The sequence below is a fragment of the Poecilia reticulata genome, chromosome 10 (assembly GCF_904066995.2).
Source record: "Poecilia reticulata chromosome 10, P_reticulata-male-v2, whole genome shotgun sequence".
Classification (NCBI taxonomy): domain Eukaryota; kingdom Metazoa; phylum Chordata; class Actinopteri; order Cyprinodontiformes; family Poeciliidae; genus Poecilia; species Poecilia reticulata.
In genome coordinates this window covers 21,545,178-21,557,610 of record NC_088839.1, presented here as the reverse complement: position 1 = coordinate 21,557,610, position 12,433 = coordinate 21,545,178, and the positions used below count along the sequence as shown (strand labels likewise).

The following is a 12,433-nucleotide window of genomic DNA, read 5'->3' as shown; positions in this document are numbered from 1 at the left end:
ATCAATTTGGACTGGGGGTTTGTGTTTTTGGGGTGTGGTAAAGTCTGATTATGCTGAGGATTTCTCCTATTTGTGGTCTCCTCACTCCACCACCCCTCTTGTCGCCCCGTGCAACATTCTTTGAAGGGCAGTTTCTTGCCCAGTGACCAATATTGCCACAAATCCAGCAGCCTTTTGAATACCGTAGATTTTGTGGGGTGTTATTTTGGGGTCCTCGCCTATCGTGACCTCCTCTGCCTCTATCTCTTCCACGGCCTTTTGTCCGGTCGTTGGAAAAGGCAGAGGTATATAAACCTCCAAATTTCTCCAGGTGAAAAACATCTGATCCTTTCACAGCTTTCCTGACCTCTTCTAAGGTACAGGGTCTAAAGATATATAAGTTTTGTGTCCCTTCCTTTAGGGAAGGATACAGTCGTGTTGCTGGGACAGCAGCGGCTGATACTGGAGCAGACGGAGCTGCTGAAGCAGCCAGGGGAGAGGTGGCTGCAGGAGCTTGCTCTCCCTGCACCGCTACAGCATTCCGTGTGCTTGGAATTACTTTATTTTCTTCCTTCTCTATAATTAAGTTTTTAGATTCATTTAACCATAATTTAGCACACCTCAGCTCATTCTCCTTTTTAGATTTTTTTTTTATTCCCATTTTTCTTTCTACACTACTCTCCAAAATTCCCACAATTGTTTGCCATTGATCAATTTTTAGCTTTCCATCTATTTTATATTTCTTTCTCCATTTTTTCATGTGTACAGTGCTACCAGGAAACCTGGACAGCATGTACTTTTCATCCCCATCGGCGCCCTTACCGAGTGATGAATTACAAGAATGTTTATTTCCCATATTTAAAACACTTGCAATTTCAGCTTAAAAATATTATTTATTTGAATTTATTTAAATTTGGTCCAGGTTCGTTGACTCCTAGGGAGTCCTATGAACTGGAGCTCTTTTCAGTGGGCCAGCAATTAAAATACCTTGTTGTGGTATTCCCCGCTTCGACTCTTTCGAGTGGGAGAATCTTGCCTATTGCATCCACAAGAGGTTTGCTGCTTAAATCCACTGTTTTATATGAGGTAAAATACAGAGCGGTATTTAAACCTCCAATCACTCTCACACACACAAAGCAGCAGTAGCAAACCAGCAATATAAGCACAGTAATGACTACGATTTAGCGCAACATTATCTGTTTTTGCCTTGTCAGATAACTCAGCACCAGTGATATTTTACCCATCAAAAAATCAAAACCACACAGCAATGACAAGCTTCCTATCCGCCTGAGGACTTGCCCTTATGGGGTCTCCTCGAACAGAGTTTTAGCAGAGCGACATCATACAAGGATTCTCAGACCTCAGAGTTTTAGCAGAGCGACATCATACAAGGATTCTCAAACCACAGAGTTTTAGCAGAGCGACATCATACAAGGATTCTCAAACCACAGAGTTTTAGCAGAGCGACATCATACAAGGATTCTCAAACCACAGAGTTTTAGCAGAGCGACATCATACAAGGATTCTCAAACCTCAGAGTTTTAGCAGAGCGACATCATACAAGGATTCTCAAACCACAGAGTTTTAGCAGAGCGACATCATACAAGGATTCTCAAACCTCAGAGTTTTAGCAGAGCGACATCATACAAGGATTCTCAAACCTCAGAGTTTTAGCAGAGCGACATCATACAAGGGAACTCAAACCACTAAAATAGCCATTTTAAAATTCACCTACGTTTCTGTAGTTTTCGGGTTGTCCAGTCGGATCTCGTCACTCCGCCGTTGGCAGACAAAGTCGGACCTACGGCGCTGGCCCAGCGAAGAATTCTACTTCCTGGGTCTTTCTTTCCAGGTCCAATTGACTCTGGCCATGCATGGATTCAGCGCGCCTTCCTCTGCCTGACAGCGGTCGGTATGAGAGATCCCGGGTTTCGGCACCAAAATGATAGGTATTTTCCTAGAACCTACATAAAAGAACCACAGACAACGTATATGAATTTATGACTAAACTTCTGCAAGCAAAAGGAGAAGACTCTGTCAACTGCTTCTCAGAGCTGTTCACAGAGCGTTCTGCCAATCTTTGGATACAGCTTGTCTTTTATTCTCAAACTTCAAAGAGGGAGGATAGGCAAGATAGACAGCAGAGGAAAAACAGCAAAGGTCGTAAAACATTTTACCTAAACAAAGCAAAGGTCGTAAAACAATTTAACATCTGGCCCCTGATCTGAGCCCGGTTCAAATCTCGGTCAAACTGTTTCACATGAAGATAACAGGCAGCTGTGACTTCCAGGTCAGTTCACACATACAGTTTAAACAAGAGAACACTTTAATCTGAATATGAACTAAAGTAACAACAAAATGATAATACCAAAAAATCTCTATCAATTATCACAAGGTATATAGCACAAAAAATATACAAAACACATTGTTTCTTAAAATTTCATTCAGCAGTTTTAATGGAAAAGGTTGTTTGAATCCAGCTGAGCATCATGTCTCATCCAGATGTTTCAGAACTTCACCATGTACAGAAAAGCTGAACTTTTGTCATTTTCTCAAACATGCATGCTTGTCCAAAGAACAGCTGAGGAAAACAATTTCCTAACAGGGACAAACCTGCACCTTAATACTACAAATCTGAAGGAATCCTCTCAACACAAAACTTGCTGAGACTAGGAGAGTTCACAATGGAGAGAAACATGGTGTCCACTGGTTATTTTGTTTTGCTAAAACAAAAAAGTAAAATGTTCCGTGATTATCCGTTTCCTGGTGCTTTCTCTCAGCATGGCCCCTGCGGGTTTTATTAGTCATGCAGCGAGCATGATTACAGGAACTCATCCTTCAAGTTTATCTTTGATTTTTTTGTTAATTGCTCCATAATCGAAGCAAAGTCCCCCACGTTCATTAACGGCGGCTGAAAATTAAGTGCTGCCATCACATCTGCTCGTCGTGTGCCCTCGGCATCTATAAATACGTGTGAACTCTCAGGCTCGTCTCTGAACGCTTTCCATGACATGATATGAGTGTGGAGACGCAGCTTTATAATAACTGAGCGGGGAATTTAAAAAAAAAATAAAAAAATCAGCACGAAGCCGCAGCACAAAGTGCTGCTGGGGTCTATTTGTGGCAGAGTGGAGGTGTTTCTCCTCCCTCACTTCCAACAAAAGGTGAAAATTGCACCCAGAGGGGAAAAGCTTCGCAGCAGGGGGAAGGTGTAGATCCACCCCGTCCAACTCTTTGTCTCCGTCTGAAGCTTTGGCTCGTTTCACTGAAAACCGCAGCTGCATCGTCTGAGCGGGTTTATGTCCTTGGGGACCCCGGTAAGGAACTTCAGGCAGCTGAGTTAGGCTGAGCTCATCAACACGTGCTAAAGCAAACTGTTCCAGCAGTTCCAGCGTAAGCTTCTCAGCAGGACAACGACCCAGAGTAAACATCTGAGGTGGCGTGTGCCATAACACGGAGCGGCCTCAGCGTAGCAGCAGGAATATCTGAAATGATCCAGTAGGCAGAGGTGGACCCTGGAGGCGGGTCCGGCGGGCGGCACTGATGCAGGGGGAAAAGTCCCCCAGCAGGAGACTGAACCCAAAAGGCCCAGTTTCCTGCTGGGGGGAGTACGGGGGTTAGCACAGGTAAGCGGAGGCAGGACAGAGCACAGGGAGGCGGAGGAGCAGCGGGAGACTCTGGAGGAGCAGCGGGAGATGATGTCTCTCTCTCTCTCTATATATATATCTATCTATCTATATATATATATATATATATATATATATATATCTATCTATAGATATATATATATATATATCTATCTATCTATAGATATATATATATATATATATGGACGGACGGACGGACCAAAACTGGTCTATATGGACCAGTTTTGGTCCATATAAAGGACCAAAACTGACATAAGAATTAAAACATAAATATATAAGTAAAATTATATATATTAATTATATATTTATTTCTTAAATATATAAATATTTAAAAAATATATATCAGTGACGTGCAAAAACCCAAATGTTACTTTATTTCCTTTCTTCCTCACCTGCCTCCCCTGACCGCACATCACTGATATATATATATTTAAGGCAAGTCAAGCACTCAGATCATTTAAAAAATCTAGAAATCACAAATATCGAGATATCAGGAACTGTGGAGCTCCATGAAACATTTAATCTTTAGGTAGTTTCAGATGGCTGATGGTGCTACATTAATCTGTCAACTATGTCCAAGTACAAACAATAAAACCAAAAGGCTGCCATTATTTCAGGAAAATATGCAATTATATTTTTTTATGAAAAGTGTAATGATGTTTTTAATAAAAAATATATGATTTTCTTCCTTCTTTAGCATGGCATAAGGGCCTTTAGTATTATGTATGCTAACTATTGTTACAGCAATTAATTAACAACATATGTAGTAAAAAATGTAAATAAGAAAAACCAACATGCCTGCAGTTTTCAACATTTTTCTGTCTAGCAATTCATGTCTCCCCTCATGGAAGAAAATTTGCAAAATAAAAAGTTTATTTTCCAGTTGAAATTTTAAGTTGAGATTCGGCTACAATCACCAAAGAACACAAACTCAACAAACTCTTTAATTGTTTTTTTTTTTTTTAAATAATTGGAAATCAAGTCATAAAAATGGGACACAAGAGTCAGATTTATAAAGACATTTTTAACTTACTCTGGCTTTTCATACAAAGAATAACATAAAAAAAAAAACATAATCCTATCTTTTCAATCAGAAATAAAGAGTTTCACTCCAGATTTCCAAACTTATTCTCTTCCTTGTAACAGCATCAGCAGGAGAAATGAAGCAATTCAGTGAAGAACTTGTTCTGATCCACCGGACATTTGATAATTATTTCAAATAAGGTAAGAGGCTAAAAAAAAAAAAAAAAAACTCATTTGGAACTACAGTACAATGCTCAAGCATGCAGGGCCCTGGATCCAAACTAAAAACTAAAACCAGACTTGGAGTCTGAAAGTACCGGAGAGAGAAAAAAAAAAAAAACACCTGCCAGCAGCATGGGTTAGGATCTCCTGATCCTAATGCCCAAAGACAGTCTCAAGGTAATATGACGCAGAAGAGCCATTTGCACCTGGCACTCGGATCATGTACCTGGACATGGTAACACTACTGGTTCGTTTGTTTCCACTTCAGTTTGTAGGTATTCGCTACAGTGATCCTGGAGCCACCAAGTCCGCTAACTCAGGAGACACCAAGGCGTCTGGCTCTGATCGCACTCCAGTTTGGTATTGATGATGGTGCAGGGAGCGCCGCTGATGGTCAGCTCCTGCCGGGAATCCACCTGGTACTGGAGGTTCGTCAGTCCACCGTCGGGATCCACCTTAAACTGCTCCTGAAGAAAAGAGGAGGAGGTGGAGTTATGACTCATTGCCTAGCTAGAAAGGAGATTAAATCAGATTTTTCAAGATCAATCACAATTTTTGGTTTTGAATGAACTCTGTAAGAGATAAAAAAAAGAAAACTTTGAAGGAGATCCATCAACAGTAAGGAATTACAAGATTGTTTTCCTATATGGTTCTAAACATTTGTCCCCAATCATTATCTGAGTTTTATAAAAGTACATTTAACTTTATGCTTTGTTGTCCCTCAACTTCAGTAATTCTCTCTTACCTGTTTCTGAGCGGCGACCCTTTTCTGGTCCCTCTTTCTCCACGCCGGGTCGTGGATATGAAGAAAGGTTTTATATCCTGTTGTGATGCCACTTGGGCGGAACAGCTGCCCAAAAAATTAAAGATGAAACCAACCAGAAAAGATCTTCAGACATTATTCTAATGAAATGTCTTGTTTTCTCTGCTGATTAAAATTGGTGCCTTGTACCTGTAACTCTGCTTTTCTGAGCCTTCTGTAGAACTCGTCATCCTCTCTGCCCCAACCCCAGAACCGGTTCGACATCCCATTACACTGCACACACAGAAGATGATGAGCACCTTGAAATAAACAAGCTTTGTTGGGTTAGTTTATCACTGTTCCTTTCTGCAGCACCACAACATTAATAAAAGTTAAAATGATATGCCAAATTTTTTTGCTCTAAGCCAGTGTTTCTCAACCTTTTTTGGGCCAGCGCCCCCCTAGCTTTTATCCAGGTCCCTCACCGCCCCCCACCAAAGAATTTGCAGGCTACTTTGCACTGACCATTATTTTATCATTAATATAACTATCACTATTGTAGATTTTTTTATTTTTATGCTTGTTTCTGTATTTATCAGCAAAAATAATTTCCCAGAGAACAAAAAAGTGATGGGAATAGAAATTATTTTCACAGGTGTCTATGAAAAATGCAATGAACATTCAAGTTAAAATCTGTAGGCCTAACAGCAGCCAATCAGAGTGGAAACAATATTCTTTGTACCATTTTCTAGTTGTAAAAATATTCCACAAAATGACCAGATAAAAGATGAACAACATGCCAGTTTAAACTTTGAACTATTTGCAAAACGACTGAGCTCTGCAACATTAAACCATGGATAGAACTGTAACTACATTAATCATAGCTCTTCTTCTCTTCAGTGTTTGTCAGTTTCTGGTGGTGCAGCTCTGTGCTGCCTTCAGGAGAATGGGACATCAGAGTATCATCCATAAAACTTCACCCACATGGCATTTATTGTGCAAACCAGAGCTTTCAGTGGAAAAACAAAAGTTCCAGGTCCTTTTAATGCCATACACATATGAGACAGAAACATGGATTATATCTTTATATAGACCTGTCTATTGATTTATAGATTAATAGTTTTACTGGACATAAATTACAAAGAACAAATCTGGTTCTTAATCAAATCCTAATGAGTCAAATTGAAAGTGTCATGGAGTCATCAGCCTCATGACATTAACACTGACATGAAAAATAATATTGAAGAAATAATATCAAATCTAATTAAGAACATAAATAAGTGATCAGTTCTTTACTGTTATGGTCTGTAAGATATATTTATTCTCAGTACTAGATATGGTCTTAACAAACCCATAACACTTCAACAATATTATTTTACCTTTCATCTCGAAATAGTGTCTGTTTATTCTTGCCATACAGTTCTCTGTATTTATTATTGCTTGAAAGGTCTTGCCATACCAGTTTATTCCTCTGTATTTACTTTAGTTTCTTAGTTTATTATTGCATTTTGTTCTTTATTCATTTCCATTTAGTTTCCTTTAATTAGCATTATCCTCTCTTGGTTTATTGCTATGTCCACTTTAGTTTCTTTCCTGTTGCTAGATTTATTTTATCATTTATCCATTATAAAACGAATAATATAAGACGAATAATCTTCACTCATCGCCTAATCGTCATGATGTGTTTCACATCATGTGTTGATTTTTTTCACTGTTCAGCGTAGAGTCTCTGTTTTTATGCCATAATTCATATCTAGTTCGTTGCTCCGTTTTATGTCCCGCTTCTCCTGTTTCAGAGTTTAGCGCAATGTGAACGTCTTTTTTTTTTTTAAGCCCCTAAGGTGCAGGGCGGTGGTGAAGCGTATCGATGGGTTAAAGGCAGACTGACATAAACCTTTTAAAACAACGGAAACAATTTCTGCATTCTGATTATTGAAATTTAAAAGTGCCGTTGTTCTATCACCCCCGTTTCATACCGGACCACTTACAGCACCGGTGTTAACCTATAAAATGAACGCTCTCTATCGAGGTATCACCCATGGAGGGATTTCTTTGTTTCTTTATTTAAATGGGTTCATTTTTCAGAGGGATACACAGTGAGGGTATCGTGATTTTAGTTACCAGTAGCAGGAGAACGGAGCTGCGCCAAGAAGCTAACAGAAGCTAACAAACACTGAATAGAAGAGCTGCCATCAATACAGTTGTAGCCAAGCATGATTTAATGTTACACAATACAGTTTTACCAAGTTGCTCAAAGTCTAAACTGGCATTGTTGTTCATTTAAGGTGTAAAGTTTACCTTCGACCAAATGCCCCCCAAAGGCATCCCAGCGCCCCCCTTTTGTAAAAATGTCCGCCAGCGCCCCCTGCCGTCCTCTGAACGCCCCCTGGGGGGCGGTACCGCCCACGTTGAGAACCGCTACTCTAAGCCAAAGATTGGTCTGTTAATCAACCTTCTTCAATGTGAAACAGCACCATCTGGTGGACATACTATGTCCCACCAGATTAAAATATCCAACATGATGAGCATTTAAGTTTGTGAAGTTGAGGAGAACATTGTGGGGGAGACGTGCTCACAGTAAAACAAATCCTGCCAAACCTTCCCTTCCCCCCTAATGTAGCTTGTCTTGCCTCTCTGAACCTCAGCTCGCCTTTAATAACAAGCAGCAGCTCCGTACCATGTGATAGTGCCTCTTTGTGAGCAGCAGGATTCCTCCCACGTAGGTCTTGTAATGGTAGAGCGGATGCAGCTCCGGCGAGGCGACATGGAAGGGTCCCTCTTTAGGGAAGCCGTAGTCCAGGGCCTCGTTGAGGGGCAGCAGGTCTACGTCATGCATGGCCAGGTAGTCCGTGTCATTCCCGCTCTCCTTAAAGCCCACGTTGATCAGAGACGCTCGGTTGAATCTAGAACAAGGAGAAAAATAAATAAATAAAAACATTCAACGTAGACGGGTGAAATTGAAACCAAATACAACATTATGACTCACCTATTTAAGGTTCAGTTTTCATTCACTATCTTCTTTTCTCCTACTCATCCTCACTTTGTTTTTATCTAACAACTCAAACACTGACTATGCTGCTTAGAGGACATTTTAAATAATAATCTAGCATAGCTTGAGGTGTCATCAGTTGTTAATTGGTGCTTTTATTGGTGCCACTGAATTCAAAAACTGTACATAAGTGCATGCAAACACTTCCTCAGGAGTTTAAGAGAAGTTGTGGATTGTTTTGTATGTTGAATCAGAGATTAAATAAATTTTACAGCAGCCTGCTTCTGATTCATACAGCTCAAGACTGTTTAGTCTGTATCAGCAAGCAAATAAAAGCTTACTAAAAATAAAAACTAAAAAGCTCAGAGACTGAAGGTTGTTAACATTTATCCTATGACTGGCAGCTGAGCTCTCACCTGTAGTGATCCACCTGGTTAATAATCAGGATCTTATGGCGGATCTTCTTCTTGTTGAGAAATTTGTGCATGAACGGGACGAACACCAGCAGCTCTTCAAAGCGTTCTCTGAAGGGGACCACGAGTGCCAGCTTGTGAGGACCCCAGCTGGGGTCGTCCGCTGCGGATGCCTGTCTCTCAGTGGGACAGGGTGGAGGCGGCGGCTGGGGGTCGTGCTGGTTTTGACGTGTTACTGAGGACATGTCACCCGAACAGCTGAGCTGCAGCCACAGCAGAGAGATGAGCACCAGCACCATGCAGAGGCCAAACAGTTTGTAGATGGTGCATTTCCCTGATAGAAACCTGGGAAAAGCACAAGAGAGGCCATAAAAGCTTCATCTGGGTTTGTTTGTTTAACACGTGAAGCAAAATCATTTAAAAAAAGGTCAAATTTACTCAAAATTCTAAGTCAAATCTGCATTTAGTGTTCCTTGGTAAGCTGAACCTCAAGAGGACATTTTGATCTAATAACATATTCAATAGACAACAAAAACTGCTCGAGCCTTCGTATAATGAAAACAGAGACGGAAATGTTCTGTTTTGTGGCTTGACAGTGACTAAAACGTGTTGGTTAGAATGAACATGTCGCTCAGATGTTTTCCCAGGGACCACCAAATGCAGCTGAAAACAAGGACCAAACAACTGGGTTAGAACGGCCAAGAACAAATCCGCAGCAAACCCAAACCAAACGCAGTTTGATTGATGCTTTAAGGGAATCTTACTAATCAACACATGCAGTCCCAGTGTGGCTCTCCCAGCTATATTTCATATTACAAAACAAGACTTTTTGTGGGGTTTCAGTTATGAAATTATTCCAGGCAGCGAGGCGTGGGTAAAAGTACAAACATGTTACTGAACATCAACCAACGGCTCCCAAACTGGGTCTCACGGGTTTAAATAAATTTACAAGAGCTGCAAACGTTTGTAGCTTTTAAAGAACTTTTAATAGCTATGAACATCTGGTTTGGTAGTTTACAAGCAGAAGCTGCTATAAATGTTGTGAAACAAGATCTAATTTGAATTTTCAAAATGAAGTCATTTCTTCCTGTTGTCTGACTTACAGCGATCTAACTAGAGAAAGTGAGAGCAAAAAAGAAATGTACGATAGCAGATTATGATTATTTAGCAAGTAAATTTAATGTATGGATGGCTTTTCTTGATGTATTTTTATCCATTGCATCTTGCAGATTTCAGATGAACTACAGGGTTTTTAGTAAACATCATTCCTCTATAGTCCCCTCAAAATAATAATAAAAAAAATAATGTAGCCAATTTATTCTGTTTAACTCCAAAAAGACCCATCAAACAATAACTTCAGCTTCAAGCTTAACGACAGAGTAGAGCTGGAGGATTCGGAGGAGACGGGTTCTGAAATTGGACACAAATGAAGCGAGTTGATGTCAGTGGTTAATGTTCAAATTCACTTCTTTCAGGACCAGAAGTCCAAACAGACCAGAATATGTTGACTTGTTATGCCCAAAATGTATTCTGTGATTTTTATTTTGCATTCTGCCCAAAAGCCAACTTCTGTCTTCACTTTATTATTTAGCAGTTGATGAGCCATTTTGGACTTTTAAAAGGAAGTTTCAACCAAACACCTAAAGTTTGGTTCATTATTCCAGACAGTAGTTTTGCTTTAGCTGCTTTTTGTACTTCTGGGAGTCTGAGGACCACAGTTTGAAAACCATTGTTTAAAAACACACAGGAAATGCTTACTCACCTCTCATCCTGCTGGGGAACTTTAGAAAGGTCACTTCATAAACACCAAAAGATAATGTGAATAAGTGAGGCTCTTCTGCGTTAATGTTAGCTTAAAAAGAACACGCCACAAATCAGCTAGGACTTCTATGAATCAGCATCTCCTTGCTCCCCAAAGACAAATATTGACAGAAAACATTCCTGGATTCTTACATCAGGTTTGGATTGTTGCTGTATGATGAAAGTCTGCAATCCTCCATGACAAAATGAGTTCATTGGGTTTTGAAAGGACTCGGGTCTGTTAGGGCTTGGCTGCTTCCAGTTTTTAGATACCGTTCAGTTGGGCCGCAAAATATTGCGAAATCGTGCAACTAAATATTGCAATGGCAATCAGTTGTGAGAAATTGACTTTTTTTTCTTCTGATCCTCCATTACAATGTCTTTAAGTAACCTTTCAACCAATGTCAACCAAAGACGTAGGACCTAATCAGACTTGGACAATGTGGGCCCATTAATATAAAACCTCAAACTTTTTGAGTAGCATTTACTCAGAAATGCTATTCAAAATAAATAAAGTTTAACTTTATAAATTTGAACCTATTCATGAAAACTTTGTAAATGAATTGATAGAAAAAGAAGTTCAAACTCTATCGAACTGCTTTGAATTCAGGAGTTCACATAGGAGCATGGTGATGTTTTAAATGCCAATAATACTGGTAACAGTCTAAATAACTGCATCATAAAGATTCACCCTTGTTATTACTTTTCTTTTTCTCACCTTCTTTCCTCTTTAAAGTAGAGCACAGGCTTTCTTCTGGATGAATACATCATGTTTTAACCTGTTTTCAGCCTTTGTTTACAGTCTGCTTCCCAGTTAAACTCCTTCCAGAGGAAGTCTTCATTCCTCCAGGTGTATCTCGTCCATCCTGGACCTTTGTGAGGGATCTCTGCTCGGTGAGTTCATGCCGAGATCCGCTTCGTGCTGGAGCCGTTAGCGAGAGGAGCTAACGGGCTGCCGCAGCTGCTGTACACGTAGCATGAAGTGGTTCACACGAACCAGAGCTCCGGTGGATCCTCGGTGAACGTTAATCTGCTGAAATATTCACATCGAGAATATCACACAGTTTTATTGATCTAAAGAGTCTCATTTTACTGAAAATTGGTCAAGAGGTGACTTGCTTAGGCTAATTAAAATCCGCCTGAAATCACAGAACACCATTTGATATTCGGTCCGTCCTGGATATAAATCCGAACGCAACAACGGCACTAAACGTTCAGTTCCCAGGTTAAGTGTTATGGAAGTCTATTTTTATTTTGTATAAACAAGAAAAATAACTAAAAATAAAAACATTAAAAGTGGCATTGAAAGTAAGATTTCATTTTTTATTAACTAACAAAATCAATAACATTAACGCAGACTTAAGTTAGGGTAGTTGTTCCCCTCAGAGACAAATCAAGTAGAAATCTGGACTTGGACACTTCTCTCTTTTCCAGCTTTCTGTGGTACACTTCCTGATGTATTTCGGGATCATTCATTGAACAGTTTAAACCACACTTCAACATTTGGGACAGATGGCCTCAGATTTGACTGAAATATTTTGTCATAATAAGGGATTTACAGTCAACCCGATTATTGCAAAGTACCTAGGTATTGGCCTGTAAATCATTAGCCCCTAAC

The 12,433-nt window shown here is 39.9% G+C and overlaps 1 protein-coding gene across 2 annotated transcripts; it reads right to left on the bottom strand.

The window, feature by feature from the left end:
- Positions 1–4,481: 4,481 nt before the first annotated feature.
- b4galt7 (xylosylprotein beta 1,4-galactosyltransferase, polypeptide 7 (galactosyltransferase I)) lies at positions 4,482–12,017 on the bottom strand. 2 transcript variants are annotated; one of them, XM_081611668.1, is made up of 7 exons: positions 11,534–12,017; positions 10,778–10,810; positions 9,019–9,360; positions 8,291–8,516; positions 5,824–5,907; positions 5,617–5,721; positions 4,482–5,338 (listed from the first exon to the last, which is right to left on the bottom strand). In XM_081611668.1, exons 1-7 carry the CDS (start codon positions 11,584–11,586, stop codon positions 5,183–5,185), a joined length of 999 nt encoding a protein of 332 aa, XP_081467794.1. In that variant the 5' UTR covers positions 11,587–12,017; the 3' UTR covers positions 4,482–5,182. The 2 variants fall into 2 exon arrangements, with proteins under 2 accessions (XP_081467794.1, XP_081467795.1); XM_081611669.1 differs by lacking the exon at positions 10,778–10,810.
- Positions 12,018–12,433: the final 416 nt, after the last annotated feature.

Bases quoted from the DNA above. Each gene is read 5' to 3' on its own strand.
- b4galt7 (XM_081611668.1), bottom strand. From the start codon at position 11,586: ATGATGTATTCATCCAGAAGAAAGCCTGTGCTCTACTTTAAAGAGGAA. The intron at 5,908-8,290 runs GTACGGAGCTGC...CTGTGTGTGCAG, and splicing joins CAAAGAGGCACTATCACATG to TGTAATGGGATGTCGAACCG. The intron at 5,339-5,616 runs GTAAGAGAGAAT...TCTTTTCTTCAG, and splicing joins GGGTCGCCGCTCAGAAACAG to GAGCAGTTTAAGGTGGATCC.